This window comes from Coregonus lavaretus (genome assembly GCF_964263955.1).
Source record: "Coregonus lavaretus genome assembly, contig: HAP1_SCAFFOLD_3241, whole genome shotgun sequence".
Lineage (NCBI taxonomy): Eukaryota > Metazoa > Chordata > Actinopteri > Salmoniformes > Salmonidae > Coregonus > Coregonus lavaretus.
Window position 1 is genome coordinate 6,415 of NW_028158482.1, and position 23,977 is coordinate 30,391.

The 23,977-nt window shown below is 43.1% G+C and overlaps 2 protein-coding genes and 1 long non-coding RNA gene across 5 annotated transcripts; all 3 read right to left on the reverse strand.

The window, feature by feature from the left end:
- Nucleotides 1–732: 732 nt before the first annotated feature.
- Nucleotides 733–10,232, reverse strand: LOC311123931 (tripartite motif-containing protein 16-like). 3 transcript variants are annotated; one of them, XR_014612663.1, is made up of 7 exons: nucleotides 9,572–10,232; nucleotides 9,063–9,158; nucleotides 3,764–3,997; nucleotides 3,458–3,617; nucleotides 3,273–3,332; nucleotides 2,335–3,036; nucleotides 733–1,653 (listed from the first exon to the last, which is right to left on the reverse strand). XR_014612663.1 is itself a non-coding variant. In XM_084198151.1 (6 exons), exons 1-6 carry the CDS (start codon nucleotides 10,166–10,168, stop codon nucleotides 2,525–2,527), a joined length of 1,659 nt encoding a protein of 552 aa, XP_084054277.1. In that variant the 5' UTR covers nucleotides 10,169–10,232; the 3' UTR covers nucleotides 733–2,524. The 3 variants fall into 3 exon arrangements, 1 of the variants encoding a protein (XP_084054277.1); XR_014612664.1 differs by having other exon boundaries at nucleotides 733–1,966; nucleotides 2,340–3,036; nucleotides 9,572–10,230; XM_084198151.1 differs by having other exon boundaries at nucleotides 733–3,036.
- Nucleotides 10,233–16,032: 5,800 nt separating this feature from the next.
- On the reverse strand, nucleotides 16,033–17,396 carry LOC311123932. Its single transcript, XR_014612665.1, has 3 exons — nucleotides 17,226–17,396; nucleotides 16,660–16,731; nucleotides 16,033–16,068 (listed from the first exon to the last, which is right to left on the reverse strand). It is a non-coding gene; the product is annotated as an uncharacterized lncRNA (long non-coding RNA).
- A 723-nt stretch (nucleotides 17,397–18,119) lies between these two features.
- LOC311123934 (uncharacterized protein) lies at nucleotides 18,120–23,741 on the reverse strand (the record flags this gene model as incomplete). The annotated part of the gene is made up of 5 exons (XM_084198152.1): nucleotides 18,120–18,170; nucleotides 20,062–20,133; nucleotides 20,941–21,005; nucleotides 22,820–22,891; nucleotides 23,384–23,741. The coding sequence occupies 4 exons, from the start codon at nucleotides 23,739–23,741 to the stop codon at nucleotides 20,104–20,106; spliced, it is 525 nt and encodes a 174-aa protein (XP_084054278.1). The 3' UTR covers nucleotides 18,120–18,170; nucleotides 20,062–20,103.
- Between the last annotated feature and the right edge of the window lie 236 nt (nucleotides 23,742–23,977).

Consider the following 23,977-nt stretch of genomic DNA (forward strand, 5'->3'; position numbering starts at 1 on the left):
GAGAGAGAGAGAGAGAGAGAGAGAGAGAGAGAGAGAGAGAGAGAGAGAGAGAGAGACAGAGAGAGAGAGAGAGAGAGAGAGAGAGAGAGAGAGAGAGAGAGAGAGAGAGAGAGAGGACATCAGGTAAAGTTCTGGAGATGAGGGAATATGTGTGCAGAAAGAAACCCTCCAGTATGGTTAACCCCAGTTAGGCCCAGTATGGACTATCAATACAAGTGACCATTTAGAATGTGACCCAGTTCAATGGGTCTTAACAGAACTGGGGGATGTCAGCCATGAAGTTGTCTAAACACAACTGGAATATAATTTGTTTCTGATTCATTGTTAATGGATTTTCCATTAGGAACACAGGGGGAAAACCTAACACAACAACACACATAACACACAACCAATAAAAACAAAGGGGGAGGAAACCACTAAAGTAATTACCATATTGTCATTTTCTAACGACAGGGAGAAAACAAAATAAAATCTAGAAGACTACTTTAGATTTGGTCAAAAGAAGCCTAGTGCACTACGTAGGGAACAGGGTGTCATTTGGGCCAGAGTCAGTAACTCCCCTGGGTATGAATTCTCTCTCTATCTTATCTGTCTTCTATATGATGTTCTCCTCTCCTCCTCTCTTCTCTCCTCTATTCACTATATTCTATCATCCACACCACATGCCAGCTTCAACACAATCCATTTACAAGTTAAAGACACACCTTGGAATAAATAGCAAAGGAAAACTACTACTAGATGTATTTTTTATTTCCCATCACCATGAATCATATTTAATAACTGAACAGTAGCAGACCTAACTTCATCTGTTCCTGACTCTGGGTAGTGGATTAAAAAGACCATCAATCTCCAATGATATTAAAGTACAATTCTGAACATTACTGATATACTGAGTGGCAAGTCAAGATATCTGCTGTTTTTATTGTTTGGTTAATAGCACCACCTGCTGGACAGGTTTAATGTTGCTTGACTGAGCAGTATGGGAGAATAAAAGATGCCAAACTTAGGGTCGGTTTACCGGACATCTCCATTGAACATGCTTTTTAGTCTAGGACTAGGCTTCATCTGTGTCCGGGAAACCGGCCCATATAGTTCAATTAGCAAGTAAGTAACACTACCTGTTCCATGATACTGAGGAAAATGACATTGAGACAGAGAACCAATTGGGAAAACATTTCAATGGTTCTGAATGACAACCAACATACATTAACAGCATACATCATGATTAATGTAAATATATAAGATTAAAACATTGCACTTAAAAAAAATATGAATGCATTGAATTGTAATTCATAACATCTTCTGAAGATCAAATCAATCAAATCATTGTACATAAAAACAGAGCAGAATGAATCATCACATCTGGGGACCATCACCACCAGCATGACTAGTATCTATGTGGACCCTACTACAGTTTAACCAGCTCAGCTATAGACTACACCAGCATGACTAGTATCTATGTGGACCCTACTACAGTTTAACCAGCTCAGCTATAGACTACACCAGCATGACTAGTATCTATGTGGACCCTACTACAGTTTAACCAGCTCAGCTATAGACTACACCAGCATGACTAGTATCTATGTGGACCCTACTACAGTTTAACCAGCTCAGCTATAGACTACACCAGCATGACTAGTATCTATGTGGACCCTACTACAGTTTAACCAGCTCAGCTATAGACTACACCAGCATGACTAGTATCTATGTGGACCCTACTACAGTTTAACCAGCTCAGCTATAGACTACACCAGCATGACTAGTATCTATGTGGACCCTACTACAGTTTAACCAGCTCAGCTATAGACTACACCAGCATGACTAGTATCTATGTGGACCCTACTACAGTTTAACCAGCTCAGCTATAGACTACACCAGCATGACTAGTATCTATGTGGACCCTACTACAGTTTAACCAGCTCAGCTATAGACTACACCAGCATGACTAGTATCTATGTGGACCCTACTACAGTTTAACCAGCTCAGCTATAGACTACACCAGCATGACTAGTATCTATGTGGACCCTACTACAGTTTAACCAGCTCAGCTATAGACTAAACCAGCATGACTAGTATCTATGTGGACCCTACTACAGTTTAACCAGCTCAGCTATAGACTACACCAGCATGACTAGTATCTATGTGGACCCTACTACAGTTTAACCAGCTCAGCTATAGACTACACCAGCATGACTAGTATCTATGTGGACCCTACTACAGTTTAACCAGCTCAGCTATAGACTACACCAGCATGACTAGTATCTATGTGGACCCTACTACAGTTTAACCAGCTCAGCTATAGACTAAACCAGCATGACTAGTATCTATGTGGACTCTACTACAGTTTAACCAGCTCAGCTATAGACTACACCAGCATGACTAGTATCTATGTGGACCCTACTACAGTTTAACCAGCTCAGCTATAGACTACACCAGCATGACTAGTATCTATGTGGACCCTACTACAGTTTAACCAGCTCAGCTATAGACTACACCAGCATGACTAGTATCTATGTGGACCCTACTACAGTTTAACCAGCTCAGCAGTACCAGAGAGATAAAACCCAGGATAGAGGGGCTGAGTGAATGTGGTCTGGACTCTGTGGAGGAGGGTCATTGTGTCAGAGACACTGTAGAAGGACAGAGTACCTGCCTTGTGATCCAGGTACACTCCTACTCTGGAGGACTGAGGGCCTGATACTTTAGTCACAACATTATTGTGTCTGAACCAATAACCACCACTATAACACTGTAAACTCCAGGACTTGTCATTGAATCCAAATGCACCATCTGTCCCTGTTCTGCTGATGTCTTTATATGAGACTGCTGTATAAACCCACACCAAACTCCACTCCACCTCCCAGTAACAGCGTCCAGACAGACCCTCTCTACACAGAACCTGGCACCAGTTGGTGAATCTGTCTGGATGATCAGGATATGGTTGTTCTTGGCCTGTAACGGTCACCTTTCTGTTCCCTTCAGACAGAGAGAGGCGTGTGTATGCTGTGTTTGGGTCCAGTGTGAGCTGACAGGAATCTGGGAGAAGAGCAGAGCAGAGACCAATGAGGGGAGTTAGAACAATAAGTGAAGTCAGATACTGTATCTACCCTGTCTTTGATTAGAGCACAGCAGAGATCAAATCAGAGAAATATGAGGAGTCAGGTAGATACCCAGTCTTTGATTAGATCTACTATTGCTATATATTTCTAGAGGGATTGTTAGGAGTGTCAGTAAAAAGAGACTGTTAGTTACTTCAGAATAAAGAGACTCACATTGTAAGAACTGTTCTCTGGTCTTGGGCTCTGGAGGCAGTACAACATCCACTATATTCACTACAGACACACAAACACATTCACAGAGAGAGGGAATGTTATCATCATACCATATTCCACATGTATATGACTAGTAGGGAACTTTCAATGGTCTAAAGTTGATGTTCTTATTATTTTCAACACACCTGTAGTGGAGATCTTGGTCCATTCTCCTTTAAGGACGTCTTCTAGTTTCTCTCTCAGTTCAGACACAGTCTTACTCACATCTCCAAAGTACTGAAGAGGACGGACAACGATGCTGGGTAAGTCTGAAGATACACTGGTACTGGAGAGAGACTGATAACTCTGGAGAGAGAGAGAGAGAGGGAGAGAGAGAGAGAGAGAGAGAGAGAGAGAGAGAGAGAGAGAGAGAGAGAGAGAGTGAGAGGGAGCAGAACCAAATGATTGAGAGTATTAATTTCATATCACATGTATCAAGGCAGTTGAGTTACCTGGAGGAAATGGATGTGATCCTCTGTGTGGGAGAGCTGCTCCAGCTCAGTGCTTCTCTTCCTCAGCTCATATATCTCCTGCTCCAGTTGCTCCAGGAGTCCTTCAGCTTGACTCACTTGAGCCTTCTCTTGGGCTCTGATCAGCTCCTTCACCTCAGAGCGCCTTCTCTCAATGGAGCGGATCAGCTCAGTAAAGATCTTATCACTGTCCTCCACTGCTGCCTGTGCAGAGCGCTGTTAAGAGAGAGAGAGAGACTGACTTGTCTTACTTTAATGAGCCATCCTCATTACACTAACACCCCCACTCCCACCCCTAAAAGCACATTGCGAGACACCACAACCTCCACACAATCACATTATCCAGTACCCAACACCACAGTACAATACAGCAACCAGCACCACATTCCAACCGTCCATCCAACCCCTCCTCTCCAGCCGTACAGACAGCCCCCCTGAGCCCCCATACCTCCTGAAACATCTCCACACTGTTGATCATTTTGTACAACTCAAACTCAACCCTAAGGCGTCAACAGTAATGGCATTACCCTGGCAACACAGAAAAATCATGATGAACAGCCCTCCCCAACTCCCAGGTCAACCCGAGCCAACCAGCTATTGGTGTCCAGGGCTCCATGTAATACCCTCCACTGGACGACCCCTGACCTTTCCAGCACTGGGAGCTTATAAAGCCCCTCCACCTATACGCTGCCATGCTCTCAGCCCCCACAACCCCCTGCCACTGATGCCCCTTCACTCCCACTAAGCTCAGAGTGTTAAAAGTCAGTAAGTCCTCCAGACTCTCCTGCCAGTCCCCAGTCTCTGCTGTCACTTGCAGTGGTGGAAACGGTGGTGGCCCCTCCTCAGGCTGCTCCAGCCCTCAGTACTGCAGCATAGAAATCAGAGACCCCTGCTGTATTGAGTCTCTCCTGCCGCATGATGAAGAGCTGCTGATCCAGCCCCAAACCACCAGCCCTCCTCAACAGAGCACATGCTGGTTCCCTCCAGCCCACCTCCGTACGGTACAGTAGCCTCTGTGCTGCTGAGTCAGAACGCTGCCACCCTGACCAGAAAATGTTTACTAACTTGCGCTGCAGGTCCACAAGCAGACCACCGGGGGCGTTGAGTTTGGCCAATTTAAGCCATAGAGAGGATGCCACCAAGTTGTTGATGATCAGCACCCTCCCTCTGTATGACACTAGGGAGATGAGCCACCTCCACTTTGTCAGCCTCGACACCACCGCTTGTGACACTCCTTCCCAGTTCTTCCTAACACACCCCTCCGAGCCCAGATACACCCCAAGCATCTTGAGCCACTCACAGCCCTACTGCAACCCCCCTGGAAGCTGCGGAGGTGCCCTGTCCCTCCATGCCCCACATAACAGAGCCTCACTCTTGCCCCAGTTTCCCAAAGCAGAAGACGCCCCCTCGTACACCCTCAAACTATTCTCCAGGGCCTGTAGGTTCTGCTCATCCCTAACCAACACAGACGTCATCAGCGTATGCTGACACTGCTATGCCTGTCCCCAACCCTATGCCTGGCTCCCACACTCCCTGTAGCCTCCTGCGTAGCAGGCCCAGAAAGGGCTCAATAACAAGAGTGTATAGCTGCCCTGACAGAGGGCATCCCTGGTGAATGCCCCTCCCTACCCAGACTGGCCTACTGAGCCCTCCCCACACCTTGACCATACATGAAGCCCCAGCATACGACCGCGACATTACGTGGTCCTCTGTAGCTCAGCTGGTAGAGCACGGCGCTTGTAACGCCAGGGTAGTGGGTTCGATCCCCGGGACCACCCATACACAAAAAATATATATATATATATATGCACACATGACTGTAAGTCGCTTTGGATAAAAGCGTCTGCAAAATGGCACATTATATTATATTATAGTACAGGGCTCAATTCTCTGTTTCACCAGAGGGGTTGGAAAAACAGAGTGGGGAAACCAAGAAAATCCCTTGTTTTACGTTTGTCTGATGGGCGGGTAACTTCTGTTGTGGGGAGATGAGGGAGTCTGATGGGTGGGTAACTTCTGTTGTGGGGAGATGAGGGAGCCTGATGGGTCACATCTTGGAAGAGCATTACATGGAATTTCCAATAGGACACCTGCCTGGGCCCTGTTGAAACAGAGAACTGAGTCCTGTACTAGGTGCAGACACATTTTGGAAAGCAAAGACAAGGTCACTGATTTTTGCTCTAACCACTAACAACCTACCCTTACACACCTCTTTTGCTACCCCTGCACTAAGATTTCTGCCATGGCATTTAAATGTTTTTGATTGACATATTCCCCCAGTCTTTGCCGCCGTTCATGTTAAGGAAGTCTAACCGTGAAATCTCCATAAGAGGTGGGAGGGAAATCACCACAATCAGAAACCAGTAGAGAAGCCCATAAAGCCGCCATGCCAGAAAAAAACATCAATTTAAGCAGATTCTGAAGACATGCCCTTAAGAACCCATGACCCATTTTCTCAGCCTATACCGCTTCCTGGGTGAGAGGACACTAAACCCCTCATTCTTCATCACGTGTTGTACTGACCTTACAAACCTTCCAGGATCAATCAAATAAGACTCCAGCAGAACCTTCTTTTTCCCCTTTAGTCTCCATCAGGAACCTAGAAAGTTCTCTCACTGTATATACTGGGCCCTCAGCCTGACTGGCTGTCAGCTCTGGATCCAATGAGCCGTCTGAAAACGAGACGCCTTGTCTTTCGCTCCCGCAGACTCACCTCCCCCCTCTTCCTCCTCCTCCATTGGCACGGTACCGTCCTCCTCCTCCCCAGTCTCTGCCCCCCTGCACTTCCCCCCTGATCAGAGCCTCTTCCCCAATGACAGGCAATATTTCCTGGGATGAGCCCACTAAGCCTTCGTCCACCGGAGTCTCTGTTACTACAGAAACCTGCCTCAGCTCATGTAGCCCAGCTGCAACCCTCCCCACCACCACTTTCTCCACGGCCTGCGCACCACCACTTGGCCATGCACTACTACCGTGTAGCTCAGTTGGTAGAGCATGGCGCTTGCAACGCCAGGGTTGTGGGTTCGTTTCCCATGGGGGGAAAGTATGAAAATGTATGCACTCACTAACTGTAAGTCGCTCTGGATAAGAGCATCTGCTAAATGACTAAAATGTAAAACATGTACTCTCCTCCCTCCTGGTACCCCTGCCATTTATTTGCATTTCTGAGTAATCACTATTTTAGTAAGGATTAGTAAGGAAAAACACTTTATTCAGTACTACTGCAGTTGCTTAATAATTCCAATAGATGGCAGCATAAGACCATGAATGACATTTCAGAAGATTAGTTTAGTTCTCTCCCTGGATACACCACCACTCCCCCTCACAGGAAAACTCCTGCCTGAGCTTTTTACTGTCCCTTTCCACACTGCTAACGCAAGAGGAAGGACTGAAAACACATTACTGTGAAGTAATATAATGATGAGTCATGTTTATTATTACCTGTTTTTATGGTCATGTTTTGAAATTATACTTCATTACTATAATGATTATCCATACGCCTGAACATTAATTCAGTCACCTCTGGTCAACAAAAACTTATTTTCCTAGTACATTAATTGTAAAATTCATCAACCAGCATCGAGCATATATACATATATTCCCAACAGTCATCTAGAACAGTAGCAGTGGGATGCTCAACCTCACAGCCTTTCAACCCAATAAGATAATGACAATTTTTTACGCTGTATATCCAAAGGCATCTCTCCTGCCTCCACCAGTAAGACACATACAGATGTTGATTTAAATGCACCAATACATATCCTTAAACCCATCCTCCTCTACTTCCTTCACTGCCTCAGCATACGACACCTTCTGCACTACTCTGACTCTAGCCACCTCAACCTGCCTCTCTCGCACCGGACACTTCAGATCCCCAGCAACATGGACATCCCAACAGTTGACACATTTTTATCCACCGAAACTACACAATCCTCTATCCCATGCCCTCCTGCACACTTCCCACATCTTGGAATCTCCCTCCTACAAACTGCTGCAACATGACCATAAACGTTGCACCTGAACCAGTGCAGTGGATTCGCCACAAAAGCTCTAACAGGATAACTGATATATCCTACCATGACTTTGTCGGGTAAAGACTAAAAACTCAAAAGGACTGACAGTGACTCCTCTGTTTCACCACGCTCACCACCGGGTCTGCGTCCCACCAAACGGCGGGAATCACAAACACCAGGAATCTTCATCTTCAATTGCTCCACCTCCACACTTAACATTACCCCAGAAATCACTCCTTTCAATGGTGCCCTGTTCCTAAGAGCAAAGCAAGAAACAGATCTTGACCCAAGTTAAGTGACACGGAGCGCCCACTCCCTCTGGTCAGAAGAAACACAAACAAATATCCCAAGTCCACTACAGGTTACCTTCACTGATTCAATTGCACCCAACTCCTTTCCCACCCACCCTGAAACTACAAATGGATCTGCCAAAAGGTATGGATCCACTTTCTCCAACAATGTATCTCCTACTGCACCAGATTCTTCTTTATCATGTCCATTGATGCCAGGCTCTGGTTCTGAGCTCTTCACCACACCTTCTACATCACTTAACTCTCCCTCATTCATTTCCATTTCACCTCCAGAACTCGGTCTGGCGCACGGCTCACTCTGTTTGCACTTGAGTTATAACATTTGAAATGTCTCTATTCCTTTGGAACTTTTGTGAGTGTAATGTTTACTGTTCATTTCTGGTGGTTTATTTCACTTTTGTTTATTATCTATTTCACTTGCTGTGGCAATGTAAACATATGTTTCCCATGCCAATAAAGCCCTTTGAATTCAATTGAATTGAGAGAGAGAGAGAGAGAGAGCGAGAGAGAGAGAGAGAGAGAGAGAGAGAGAGAGAGAGAGAGAGAGAGAGAGAGAGAGAGAGAGAGAGAGAGAGAGAGAGAGAGAGAGAGAGAGAGAGATAGAGAGAGAGAGAGAGAGAGAGAGAGAGAGAGAGAGGGCTTCATGTTAATGTATAGGGGACATGAGTCAGTCATGGTTACTCAAGGTTATGTGATGAGAAAGCCCCGCCTGCAACTTCAAAATCTGTGTCGGCCCTCGACCCAAAGGGAATGTCCTCTTGGTGTAACGGTCAAGATGTTGGTTTCTCTCCTCAGTAGACCCGGGTTCATATCCCACCGGTTACATTAAGCAGTCTATTCTCTGAAAGGGGTCCAGACAGCCTGTTCCCGTCAGTGGGATTGGAGAGGGGCCTCTCTCTCTCTCTGACTGGAGGAGAGATGTGAAATGATGCCTCTCCTCTGGTCAACAATACTCACCTTGAGAGACTCCACAGCCTGTTGGAGCTCCTTCAGCTCCTTCTCTCTCTCCTGGAATCTCTGCTGGACTTTCTGCTGACTCATCCCCAGCTGCCTCTGTGGAGAATCAATCTTCAATGAGCTATCAAGCTTTATTTGTCCAGTAGATCAATAGTATAGTAATGTGACATAGGGCCCATAGAAGATAGGGATTAAAATGTTGAGGAAGAGTGTGTGTGAAATTATATTATTATGTTGTTATGTGAAAGATTATAGTTTTAACTGTGCACAAAACAGGGGAGCAGATTGGGTGTTTGATAACGAATGATAATGGTGTTTGACTTTAGAAAATGGTGATACATTTGGAGAATCTGGGTTAGCATATCTATATAATCAAGGTTTGTGTTCATATTTGTTCTGCCGTGGATCGATATCATTTGAATGATCTCATATTCAAACAGCCTTAGTTCCTACTGTATCTTTAATTCTTTGTTTATCAGACAGTCACCAACAAGTAGTTCTGGTCTTACCTGTTTCTCAGTCGTCTCTGCTGCAGCTGACACTGTATCATGGCCTTTATGTTCATCCATTGTACACAGCATACAGATACACTGTTGATCGGTACGACAGTAAACCTCCAGCAGTTTGTCATGATGAGAGCAGATCTTCTCCTGTAGTTGTGCGGTGGCTTTGACCAGCTTGTGCTTCTTGAAAGCAGGAAATTCATAGTGAGGTTGGAGGTGAGTCTCACAGTAAGAGGCCAGACACACCAGACAGGACATGAGGGCTTTCTGCTTTCTGGTCCCAGTGCAGAAATCACACGCCACATCTCCAGGTCCAGCATAGCACAGAGCAGGAGGGGGAGCAGCCTGGAGTCCTGTCTTCTTCAGTTTCTCCACCAACTCAGCCAATATGTTATTTTTCCTCAGAGTAGGCCTTGGAGTGAAGGTCTCTCTGCACTGAGGACAGCTATAGACCCCTTTCAGAACATCCTGATCCCAGCAGTCCTCAATACAGCTTCTACAGTAACTGTGTCCACAGGGGATGGTGACCGGCTCCTTCAGTAGATCCAGACAGACAGAACAACAGAACTGGTCCTGGTTCAGAAGAACTCCCTGCTGAGCCATTTGGACGGTTGTTCACTCTCACACAGACAGACGACACAGAGACTCAGATCAGTTTCGTTTCCACAGAAGAGAGTTTGTGGAGGGGAGGGACTTCCTGGTTCTGCCAGAGGGGTGGGGTTAAAAGGAGGGAGGGAGGGGTTAGAGGAATGGAGGAAGAGAGAGAGGAACTGCATGCAACAGGAAGAGGGAGACAAATAGTTTTGTTCCTAGGTTACAGTCCTTAACATGGAACAAATGAAATAATGAATCTTAAAATGTGAGTTGTTAGAATATATAAAGGATAACAGTTTCTATGAAGAACATATGTATAATTATTTTAATGACCTTTATAATGCCTTATAATACACTAATGTGTTCTACTTAAGCAATAAGGCCTGAGGAGGTGTGGTATATGGCCAATATACAATACCACAGCTAAGGGCTGTTCTTAGGCACAACGCAATGCGGATTGAGAATTATGGAACACTTTCAAAAATCAAATCAAATTATTGGTCGCATACACATATTTAGCAGATGTTATTGCAGGTGTAGTGAAATGCTTGTGTTCCTGGCTCCAACAGTGCAGTAACAACTAACAGTACACACATCTAAAAAGGAAAGGAAAGGAATTAAGAAATATATAAATATTAGGACGAGCAATGTAGGAGTCTGGAGTGTAAATATATTTATAAACTGGGTAGTTCAAGCCCTGAATGCTGATTGGCCGACAGCCGTGGTATATCAGACCGTATACAAAACATTTATTTTACTGCTCTAATTACGTTGGTACGTTAATAGCAATAAGGCAGTTTTAGAACACCTACTCATTCAAGGGTTTTCTTTATTTGTACTATTTTCTACATTGTAGAATAACAGTGAAGACATCAAAACTATGAAATAACACATATGGAATCATGTAGTAACCAAATAAGTGTTAAACAAATCAAAATATATTTGATATTTGAGATTCTTCAAATAGCCACCCTTTGCCTTGATGATAGATTTGCACACTCTTGGCATTCTCTCAACCAGCTTCATGAGGTAGTCACCTGGAATGCATTTCAAATAACAGGTGTTCCTTAAAAGTTAATTTGTGGATTTTTTTTCTTTCTTAATGCGTTTGAGCCAATCAGTTGTGTTGTGACAAGGGAGGGGTGGTATACAGAAGATAGCCCTATTTGGTAAAAGACCAAGTCCATATTATGGCAAGAAGAGCTCAAATAAGCAAAGAGCAACGACAGTCCATCATTACTTTAAGACATGGTCAGTCAATACGGAACATTTCAAGATCTTTGTAAGTTTCTTCAAGTGCAGTCGCAAAAACCATCAAGCGCTATGATGAAACTGGCTCTCATGAGGACCGCCATAGGAAAGGAAGACCCAGAGTTACCTCTGCTGCAGAGGATAAGTTCATTAGAGTTAACTGCACCTCAGATTGCAGCCCAAATAAATGCTTTACAGAGTTCAAGTAACAGACACATCCCAACATCAACTGTTCAGAGGAGAATCAGGCCTTCATGGTCAAATTGCTGCAAAGAAACCACTACTAAAGGACACCAATAAGAAGAAGAGACTTGCTTCGGCCAAGAAAACACAAGCAATGGACATTAGACCGGTGGAAATCTGTCCTTTGGTCTGATGAGTCCAAATTTGATATTTTGGGTTCCAACCGCAGTGTCTTTGTGAGACACAGAGTAGGTGAACGGATGATCTCCACATGTGTGGTTCCCACCGTGGAGCATGGAGTAGATGGTGTGATGGTGTGGGGGTACTTTACTTATGACACTGTCTGCGATTTCTTTAGAATTCAAGGCACACTTAACCAGCATGGCTACCACAGCATTCTGCAGCGATACACCATCACCATCTGGTTTGGTCTTAGTGGGACTATCATTTGTTTTTTCAACAGGACAATGACCCAACACACCTCCAGGCTGTGTAAGGGCTATTTGACAAAGAAGGAGAGTGTTGGAGTGCTGCATCAGATGACCTGGCCTCCACAAATCACCCGACCTCAACCCAATTGAGATGATTTGTGATGAGTTGGACCGCAGAGTGAAGGAAAAGCAGCCAACAAGTGCTCAGCATATGTGGGAACTCCTTCAAGACTGTTGGAAAAACATTCCTCATGAAGCGGTTTGAGAGAATGCCAATAGTGTGCAAAGCTGTCAAGGCAAAGGGTGGCTACTTTGAAGAATCTAAAATCTAAAATATATTTTGATTTGATTGAACACTTTTACTACATGATTCCATGTGTTATTTCATAGTTTAGATGTCTTCACTATTATTCTACAATGTAGAAAATAGTCAAATAAAGGAAAACCCTTGAATGAGTAGGTGTTCTAAAACTTTTGACCAGTAGTGAAGATATCCAAACTTTAGACTGGTACTGTATACAGGCTCTGACTGTCTGCTCTATATCAGCATTCATCTTGGGCCAGAATAACACTGCTTTAGCACCTCGTTTTGACTTTTCCATCCCTAGATGGTCCTTGTGTATTTTGATCAGAATGTTTTTCTGTAACACACTTGGTATCACAATTCTTGAACCCTTAAACAGAATTCCATCAAGTCCAGATAGCTCATCCCTGTATTGACCAAAAGGGTATGGTATAGCTTGTACAGACTACCTGCATGTTATGGCTTGAATCACCTTTCGCAAACACTCATCTTCTGCACGTGAAATAACTGTCCACATTTCATCTGAGACTGGGCAACTCTCTCTGATAAGGTTTACATGTATGGTCTCGTCCTGCTCATATATATCTGGTTTGGTTCTGAGCTGTCCAAAGCTCTGGCCAATGTGTCTACCACTACCAATTCTTTCCCTGGCCTGTACTCGAGTTGCAAGTCATATTTCTGAAGTTTTAGAAACAGTCCCTGTTCTCTTGGTGGTGTGTGTGTTAGACCCTTCCTTGCAATAGTAACTTAAGGTTGATGATCTGTTTCAGCCCACACTGTTTTACCACAGATAAACACACTGCATTTCTCACATGCATATGACAGTGCCAATGCCTCTTTCTCAATCTGAGCATAGTTCCACTCAGAAGTTGTCAGAGCCCTGGAGGCATATGCAACTGGGCGCCATCTAGTGCCATACTGCTGTAACAACACTGCACCTTAACCTGCTTTAGAGGCATCTGCTGAGATTTAGGTTTTGATCTTTTTATCATAGAACCTCAGTAGTGGAGCATGCATGATGTAGTGGACATTCTAATCAATAATGAGGAGAGACAGGGTCAATCACCAATTAAGGATATTACTTTATTCAAAACTTATCAATAAGTACTCCTGAGTGGTACTCCTGAGTGGCGCAGTGGTCTAAGGCACTGCATCGCAGTGCTAACTGTGCCACTAGAGATCCTGGTTCGAATCCAGGCTCTGTCGCAGCCGGCCGCGACCGGGAGACTCATGGGCGGCGCACAATTGGCCCAGCGTCGTCCAGGGTAGGGGAGGGAATGGCCGGCAGGGATGTAGCTCAGTTGATAGAGCATGGCGTTTGCAATGCCAGGGTTGTGGGTTTGATTCCCACGGGGGGCAAGTATAAAAAAATAAAAAAAATGTATTCACTAACTGTAAGTCGCTCTGGATAAGAGCGTCTGCTAAATGACTAAAATGTAAATGTAATAAGGTAATAAGTTGAGACTGGTCGACCCAACAGTCTTGACACAAAGAATACTAAAGATCTTTTATAGCAAAGATACACCCTCTTAGTCTACATGACAAATAACAGATGTATGGAATGAGTCAAAAGGTGAGACTTGATATATGAGAAAGGAGTATCCCCCAGCCAGAAAGCATTTGCTATGAAGACTGTTCTTACTGTATGGAAATCAGAGTTTAGCCTCCAAAACAAGCTTCCTCTCATCATTATCCATAGCCGAGCCATCTCTCCCTGGTACCTCATTACACCAACTCATTCTATGGAATGCGTTCTGTAGGTTTTATCACCAAAGGCATCGTTCATCTACTGTCAGTGTTAACAGACACATGAGAGTTCTAAGAACCCTTTTCTACTGCAGAAAACAACCATTTGATGCAATAACAGTATTAGAACATCATCTAGTCATTGTTGTCCTCACAATGATCAATGCCTTGAGCTCCTCAAAACTCTTTCTGGTGATTACTGTTCCAACACCAATCTGTAGTTTTACACAGTAGACTTCTCATCTGACTAGTGTGAGTTGCCAGATTAGGTACACATTAGCCCACATAGTTAACCATCCCTTAGAACCTTTGTACGTCCTCTTGATCGGTAGGCAGTGGCATGTTCTTGATGGCAGTCACTTTGCTCTGGTCTGTCTGAACACCTTCACATGTTAGTTTTTCACCCAAGAAGGTTATTTCTGTCTTTCTGAACTCCCATTTGTCTGCATTTAGCTTTAGCCCATTATTTTACATTTAAGTCAATCTGGCAACCTTCAATCTGGCAACCGGGGGCATATCTGATCCTGTTCATTTCAGCTGAGCTTTCATGCGACCCTCACAGCTTGTATGGAGAGAGAACAGCCATCTAAGAGTACGTTTGACATCAGGGTTCATGTCTCGTGATGTGTCCCAGCAATGGGAGCTGACTTTCTTTCCTAGTCTCTTTTCCTGGTCTCCTTTCTTTGTCTCCTCATCCAATTGGCAAGGATCCCCCAGAACCTATTTCTCAATAACATACGGTACGTACTCAGAATGTCTGTGAGGCAGACAGCCCTGTGGCTGATTTCTATATACACCTACTTTAATAGACTGTGCAATGACTGGATTATTGATCACATCCTGAACTAGAGGGCACTATCCCACAGCATTATCCAGCTGAGAATATGTGTTTGAATATGTATTCATGCTGACATATAGGCATTTGACTTGTATCTCCATTAAGCTGATGTATTGGCATGCACAGAGACAGAGAGAGGCCGAGAGAGAGAGGGAGGGCGAGAGAGAGAGGGCGAGAGGGGGGGGGGGCGAGAGAGAGAGAGAGATAGATATATATACATCTCAAGCCATGCATGTTTGGATACTGGACGGGTGCAATCTCCATTCAGGGCAGACTGGGAAACAGGCACAACCAACCATGGATGGGGTGGGGGTGGGGTGTGGGGAACTTGACGACAACTTGCGGACAGTGGGTTTAGAACAACAATGGCAAAAACTGTATACAAAAAAGTATAAATATACCACCAAAAGGGCACTTGTGAGTGGGAGGGCAAAGGGCAGGTGCTCAGGCACAGGTAGACCCCTATCTGTGAATGAGGTTTCATTTCCAGTTTTTAGGACTACAAACTGGCGAGCTCTATGGCCACAACCATCTGTGACAATCTAAAGAGAGAAAGAATGCTTTGAGTACAAAACTGTGGATACATTAGAGACCATTAGAGACCATTTTCTCTGGCACGCTCAATTCTCTTAGCATATCTTTCAAGTCTAATGCGACAAAATAATTGTTGAGAATCTAAGGCTGGTGACAATTTTTTTTTGAAAGTTTTGGCAAAACTAGAGGTTAGGAATCTGGGCTAATATCCATACAGTTTCTCTCTAGCAAAACACAGAACACAGAATTGGTTTTGACCTGACCCTTAAAAACAATGTCACACACAAACATTTGATGCTAAAATTATTTTTATTATTTTATAATGCTTGAAGAATGTTATATAGAAATGGATATAGAAAACAAAGGAAAGAATGAGAATGAATTTCAGAAAATATTTGTAAAATTGCAGAGGTCACTTGTTAGCAAGGAAAACGTCAGGAACTGGAAAAAATACAAAAAGGTATCATTGTTAGAATCATGTAATACTGTGTGTCAAACAAACTTCAGTCATCAGCTTTAACATTCTCTGAGTTGTAACATTCTCCTCTCTTACCTATGCATTATGCCTTCGTTTTTCTGAACACAAGGGTTTTCAAGAATTTAGCAAAGCGATTTTTCCCAGCTGCAAATATAGAGACATCAGAGAGAGAGAGAGAGAGAGAGAGAGAGAGAGAGAGAGAGAGAGAGAGAGAGAGAGAGAGAGAGAGAGAGAGATGTTGATTCAACGTCATCACATAAAAACAAAATTGGGTGGAAAGAAGGGTGATTCAACCAGAAAACTCCACTGATATCAGACAGCTAAATGCGTCGTTAGATTCTTTTTTGCCCTTCCGCGTCACTTTCTACACAGAAGACATCCGCTAAACATAGAATCAAGCTGTTTATCTGTCTCTCTGTGACTGACGATAACTTCGGCAGGAAGTTGACTACAAATACAAAGTTGCCAATATCTTTGCAATTCAACAAGCGAAGGATAAAAATATGCTTCAACTGAAAACCGAGATGACTGCATTAGAAAATAAATCCAGTAGGCTGTATAGGCCTATATTTCAATCATATTGAAATCAATTTCATGTTCAGTCAATTTACTTCTATTTGTAGGCTACACTGTCTGTAATTTTTGACATTTCGGCCATTATAAAAACGATACATCGTTAAAAAACTAGTAAGCTTAAGTTCCATCGCTATCAGGAAACCGGGCCCTGGTCTTTACCTTTGCACTTTGCTGGCTGGTCCTTCTGAGGGTTCAGAGTCTTTGACTCAGTTGCAGTAACCATGGAGACATCTGACAAGACAAAGGAAAATGGGGGATGTTAATACCATCAGAGAGAGAGAGAGAGAGAGAGAGAGAGAGAGAGAGAGAGAGAGAGAGAGTTTCTCTCTCTGTCTCTCTCTCTTTCTCTCTGTCTCTCTCTGTCTCTCTCTCTGTCTCTCTCTCTTTCTCTCTCTCGTCCTTTTTTGTCTCCCTCTCTCTAGATCTCTCATCCTTTTTATCTTTGGGGCGGCAGGTAGCTTAGTGGGTAAGAGCATTGTGCCAGTAACTGAAAGGTCGCTGGTTCTAATCCCAGAGCCGACTAGGTGAAAAATCTGTCGATGTGCCCTTGAGCAAGGCACTTAACCCTAATTGCTCCTGTAAGTCGCTCTGGATAAGAGCGTCTGCTAAATGACAAAAAAAAATAAAAAAAATAAAATAAAATAAAGAAAAATAAAATTCTTTGCACTGTGTCATCAAATACTTTGTGAAAAGTCTGTCCCTCTCTATCCCCCTTCATGTTTTACCTTTGCATTTTGCTGACTGTTGATCATGCGGGTCCTTGCTCTTTAGCCCTGATGCAGTGAAAATAGAGTAATCTAAGGACAGAAAAGGAATATATATGAATGGAGATTTGATAGGACAATAACACACAGCAGTAAAAGTAGAGTTAAGTCCTATAGGCTGTTTCAATGCACCAGAGGAGTAGTCACACATAACTCAGTACCTTAGTGAGATACACTGCTGTTACTTAAATGGAATACAGTTTTATTAGCCTCCCCATGGGGATTAAGATGGCATCGTCTGAGTACAACGTGATGCTAAACCACCCTGAAGGATGCAAAGCAGAAAAATCTGTGTATGCTATCCCTCATGCAGTGAAAAAGACAAAAACAAAAACAAAAACAAAAAAAATGACGTCAGCTTTATTCGACATCTTTTTGAGTGCCGGCCATCACACTTTATTGCTTATTTGAATTTAAGGGTTTTACGCACCAACCTAACTTTAGGGAGAGCGCGAGGGTGCTCTTTGCTTTTAAACCACAGAGAATGAAATGTTTTGTGTTTGAGTCCCTTGTCACTTTGCCTTGTCCTACCTTTACATTGTGGTTGTCTGGTCTGTTTGCCTCTCAATTCCGGATTCTCTATCCTGTCCAGGTGTTCCTGTAAGGCCTTCTCATTCCTCAGCCTGCGCTGCTCTTCTTTAGACAGCACCTCCTCCTCCTTTCTCTTTCCCTCTATCTCTTTGGCCTGGTCTTTATCTCTCCTATCCTTCTGACAAGGCCAAATTCTCTCCTCTTCTGCCATCCTCTCAAATTTGTCCATAAGGAGCTCTGCCTCTGTCTTTGGCGCTGTTACTTTGTCATTCCCATCTTTCTTTTGGACACTCTCACTTTTATTACTCACTTTGACCTGCAGAACCTGGGGGACCTTGGCCACACCTTGACTGCTCGTGGAAAACACAGAGAAATCTGAGAGAGAGAGAGAGAGAGAGAGAGAGATAGAGAGAGAGAGAGAGAGAGAGAGAGAGAGAGAGAGAGAGAGAGAGAGAGAGAGAGAGAGAGAGAGAGAGAGAAAAGCTTTGACTATATACAGACTCAGTGAGAATAGCCTTGCTATTGAGAGAGGCCGCCGTAGGCACTGCCCACAAAATGAGGTGGAATCCCTCAGATTACACAGACACACAAAGAAATTTGAACTATTTGCCCATCGTTACAACACTGTATATAGACGTAAAATTACATTTTGAAATGTCTTTATTCTTTTGGAACTTCTGAGTGTAATGTTTACTGTTAATATTTATTGTTTATTTCTCTTTTGTTTACTACCTACTTCACTTGCTTTGACAATGTTAACATACGTTTCCCATGCCAATAAAGACATTAAATTGAAATTGAATTGAGAGAGAGAGAGAGAGAGAGAGAGAGAGAGAGAGAGAGAAGCTTTGACTATATACAGACTCAGTGAGCATAGCCTTGCTATTGAGAGAGGCCGCCGTAGGCACTGCCCACAAAATGAGGTGAAATCCCTCAGATTACACAGACCCACAAAGAATTTTGAACTATTTGCCCATCGTTACAACACTGTATATAGACGTAATATGACATTTTTTATGTCTTTATTCTTTTGGAACTTCTGAGTGTAATGTTTACTGTTAATATTTATTGTTTATTTCTCTTTTGTTTACTACCTACTTCACTTGCTTTGACAATGTTAACATACGTTTCCCATGCCAATAAAGACCTTAAATTGAAATTGAATTGAGAGAGAGAGAGAGAGAGAGAGAGACCACATTTACACCCTCCACACTCTAATTGACAAACAAGTCAACCAAAACAAAGGCAAAATCTACTCGTGTGTTGTAGACTTCAAGAAAGCATTTGATTCAATTTTGCACTAAGGTATTTCATTACAAACGAATAGTAAGTGGTATTGGAGGGAAAACATATGATGTTATTAAATCAATGTACACAAAAAACAACTTAAAATCGGCAACAAGCCGAGACTTCTTCTCTCAGGGACGTGGAGTGAAACAGGGCTGCCCAATAAGTGCAACACTATTTAACCTCTATGAATTGGCAAAAACATTAGAAGAATCGGCAGCACCTGGTCTCACCCTACACAACACTGAAATCAAGTGTCTGCTGTACGCAGATGACCTGGTGCAACTGTCTCCCACTTAGGAGGGGTTACAGCAGCATCTAGATCCTCTGCACAGGTTCTGTCAGACCTGGGCTCTGACCGTTAATCTAAAAAAAACGAATATAATGATATTCCAAAAAAAGGTCAGGAAATCAGGATGACAAATATAAATTCTATTTGGACACAGTTCTGTTAGAACACACCAAAAATTACACGTATCTAGGACTAAATATCTGTAACACAGGTAGCTTTCACATGGCTGTGAATGAGATGAGAGACAAAGCAAGAAGAGCCATTAAAAGGAATATTAAAATCGAAATTCCAATTAGAATCTGGCTCAATCAGTTATAGAACCAAGTGCTCTATATGGCAGCGAAGTATGGGGTCCGCTCTCTAATAATGAATTTCTCTCTGTCTCTCTCTCTCTGTCTCGCTCTTTCTCTCTCTCTCTCTCTCTCTCTCTCTCTCTGTTTCTCTCTCTGTCTCTCTCTCTGTTTCTATCTGTCTCTGTCTCTGTCTCTCTCTCTCTGTGTCTCTCTCTCTGTCTCTCTGTCTCTCTCTGTCTCTCTGTCTCTCTCTTTCTCTCTGTCTCTCTCTCTTTCTCTCTCTCGTCCTTTTTTGTCTCCCTCTCTCTAGATCTCTCATGCTTTTTATCTTTGCACTGTGTCATCAAATACTTTGTGAAAAGTCTGTCCCTCTCTATCCCCCTTCATGTTTTACCTTTGCATTTTGCTGACTGTTGATCATGCGGGTCCTTGCTCTTTAGCCCTGATGCAGTGAAAATAGAGTAATCTAAGGACAGAAAAGGAATATATATGAATGGAGATTTGATAGGACAATAACACACAGCAGTAAAGTAGAGTTAAGTCCTATAGGCTGTTTCAATGCACCAGAGGAGTAGTCACACATAACTCAGTACCTTAGTGAGATACACTGCTGTTACTTAAATGTAATACAGTTTTATTAGCCTCCCCATGGGGATTAAGATGGCATCGTCGGAGTACAACGTGATGCTAAACCACCCTGAAGGATGCAAAGCAGAAAAATCTGTGTATGCTATCCCTCATGCAGTGAAAAAGACAAAAACAAAAACAAAAACAAAAAAAATGACGTCAGCTTTATGCGACATCTTTTTGAGTGCGGACCATCACACTTTATTGCTTATTTGAATTTAAGGGTTTTACGCACCAACCTAACTTTAGGGAGAGCGCGAGGGTGCTCTTTGCTTTTAAACCACAGAGAATGCAATGTTTTGTGTTTGAGTCCCTTGTCACTTTGCCTTGTCCTACCTTTACATTGTGGTTGTCTGGTCTGTTTGCCTCTCAATTCCGGATTCTCTATCCTGTCCAGGTGTTCCTGTAAGGCCTTCTCATTCCTCAGCCTGCGCTGCTCTTCTTTAGACAGCACCTCCTCCTCCTTTCTCTTTCCCTCTATCTCTTTGGCCTGGTCTTTATCTCTCCTATCCTTCTGACAAGGCCAAATTCTCTCCTCTTCTGCCATCCTCTCAAATTTGTCCATAAGGAGCTCTGCCTCTGTCTTTGGCGCTGTTACTTTGTCATTCCCATCTTTCTTTTGGACACTCTCACTTTTCTTACTCACTTTGACCTGCAGAACCTGGGGGACCTTGGCCACACCTTGACTGCTCGTGGAAAACACAGAGAAATCTGAGAGAGAGAGAGAGAGAGAGAGAGAGAGAGAGAGTGAGAGAGAGAGAGAGAGAGAGAGAGAGAGAGAGAGAGAGAGAGAGAAAGCTTTGACTATATACAGACTCAGTGAGAATAGCCTTGCTATTGAGAGAGGCCGCCGTAGGCACTGCCCACAAAATGAGGTGGAATCCCTCAGATTACACAGACACACAAAGAAATTTGAACTATTTGCCCATCGTTACAACACTGTATATAGACGTAAAATGACATTTTGAAATGTCTTTATTCTTTTGGAACTTCTGAGTGTAATGTTTACTGTTAATATTTATTGTTTATTTCTCTTTTGTTTACTACCTACTTCACTTGCTTTGACAATGTTAACATACGTTTCCCATGCCAATAAAGACATTAAATTGAAATTGAATTGAGAGAGACAGAGGGAGAGAGAGAGAAAGAGACAGAGAGAGAGAGAGAGAGAGAGAGAGAGAGAGAGAGAGAGAGAGAGAGAAGCTTTGACTATATACAGACTCAGTGAGCATAGCCTTGCTATTGAGAGAGGCCGCCGTAGGCACTGCCCACAAAATGTGGTGGAATCCCTCAGATTACACAGACCCACAAAGAATTTTGAACTATTTGCCCATCGTTACAACACTGTATATAGACGTAATATGACATTTGAAATGTCTTTATTCTTTTGGAACTTCTGAGTGTAATGTTTACTGTTAATATTTATTGTTTATTTCTCTTTTGTTTACTACCTACTGCACATGCTTTGACAATGTTAACATACGTTTCCCATGCCAATAAAGACCTTAAATTGAAATTGAATTGAGAGAGAGAGAGAGAGAGAGAGAGAGAGAGACCACATTTACACCCTCCACACTCTAATTGACAAACAAGTCAACCAAAACAAAGGCAAAATCTACTCGTGTTTGTTAGACTTCAAGAAAGCATTTGATTCAATTTTGCACTAAGGTATTGTATTACAAATGAATAGTAAGTGGTATTGGAGGGAAAACATATGATGTTGTTAAATCAATGTACACTAAAAACAACTTAAAATCGGCAACAAGCCGAGACTTCTTCTCTCAGGGACGTAGAGTGAAACAGGGCTGCCCAATAAGTGCAACACTATTTAACCTCTATGAATTGGCAAAAACATTAAAAGAATCAGCAGCACCTGGTCTCACCCTACACAACACTGAAATCAAGTGTCTGCTGTACGCAGATGACCTGGTGCAACTGTCTCCCACTTAGGAGGGGTTACAGCAGCATCTAGATCATCTGCACAGGTTCTGTCAGACCTGGGCTCTGACCGTTAATCTAAAAAAAAACGAACATAATGATATTCCAAAAAAAGTCAGGAAATCAGGATGACAAATATAAATTCTATTTGGACACAGTTCTATTAGAACACACCAAAAATTACACGTATCTAGGACTAAATATCTGCAACACAGGTAGCTTTCACATGGCTGTGAATGAGCTGAGAGACAAAGCAAGAAGAGCCATTAAAAGGAATATTAAAATCGAAATTCCAATTAGAATCTGGCTCAATCAGTTATAGAACCAAGTGCTCTATATGGCAGCGAAGTATGGGGTCCGCTCTCTAATAATGAATTTCTCTCTGTCTCTCTCTCTCTGTGTCTCTCTCTCTGTCTCTCTGTCTCTCTCTGTCTCTCTCTCTCTCTCTCTTTCTCTCTGTCTCTCTCTCTTTCTCTCTCTCGTCCTTGTCTCCCTCTCTCTAGATCTCTCATCCTTTTTATCTTTGCACTGTGTCATCAAATACTTTGTGAAAAGTCTGTCCCTCTCTATCCCCCTTCATGTTTTACCTTTGCATTTTGCTGACTGTTGATCATGCGGGTCCTTGCTCTTTAGCCCTGATGCAGTGAAAATAGAGTAATCTAAGGACAGAAAAGGAATATATATGAATGGAGATTTGATAGGACAATAACACACAGCAGTAAAAGTAGAGTTAAGTCCTATAGGCTGTTTCAATGCACCAGAGGAGTAGTCACACATAACTCAGTACCTTAGTGAGATACACTGCTGTTACTTAAATGTAATACAGTTTTATTAGCCTCCCCATGGGGATTAAGATGGCATCGTCGGAGTACAACGTGATGCTAAACCACCCTGAAGGATGCAAAGCAGAAAAATCTGTGTATGCTATCCCTCATGCAGTGAAAAAGACAAAAACAAAAACAAAAAAAATGACGTCAGCTTTATGCGACATCTTTTTGAGTGCGGACCATCACACTTTATTGCTTATTTGAATTTAAGGGTTTTACGCACCAACCTAACTTTAGGGAGAGCGCGATGGTGCTCTTTGCTTTTAAACCACAGAGAATTAAATGTTTTGTGTTTGAGTCCCTTGTCACTTTGCCTGGTCCTACCTTTACATTGTGGTTGTCTGGTCTGTTTGCCTGTCCTTTCCGGATTCTTTACCCTGTCCAGGTGTTCCTGTAAGGCCTTCTCATTCCTCAGCCTGCGCTGCTCTTCTTTAGACAGCACCTCCTCCTCCTTTCTCTTTCCCTCTATCTCTTTGGCCTGGTCTTTATCTCTCCTATCCTTCTGACAAGGCCAAATTCTCTCCTCTTCTGCCATCCTCTCAAATTTGTCCATAAGGAGCTCTGCCTCTGTCTTTGGCGCTGTTACTTTGTCATTCCCATCTTTCTTTTGGACACTCTCACTTTTCTTACTCACTTTGACCTGCAGAACCTGGGGGACCTTGGCCACGCCTTGACTGCTCATGGAAAACACAGAGAATTCTGAGAGAGAGAGAGAGAGAGAGAGAGAGAGAGAGAGAGAGAGAGAGAGAGAGAGAGAGAGAGAGAGAGAGAGAGAGAGAGAGAGAGAGAGAGAGAGAGAGAGAGAGAGAGAGAGAGAGAGAGAGAGAGAGAGAGATGTTGATTCAACGTCATCACATAAAAACAAAATTGGGTGGAAAGAAGGGTGATTCAACCAGAAAACTCCACTGATATCAGACA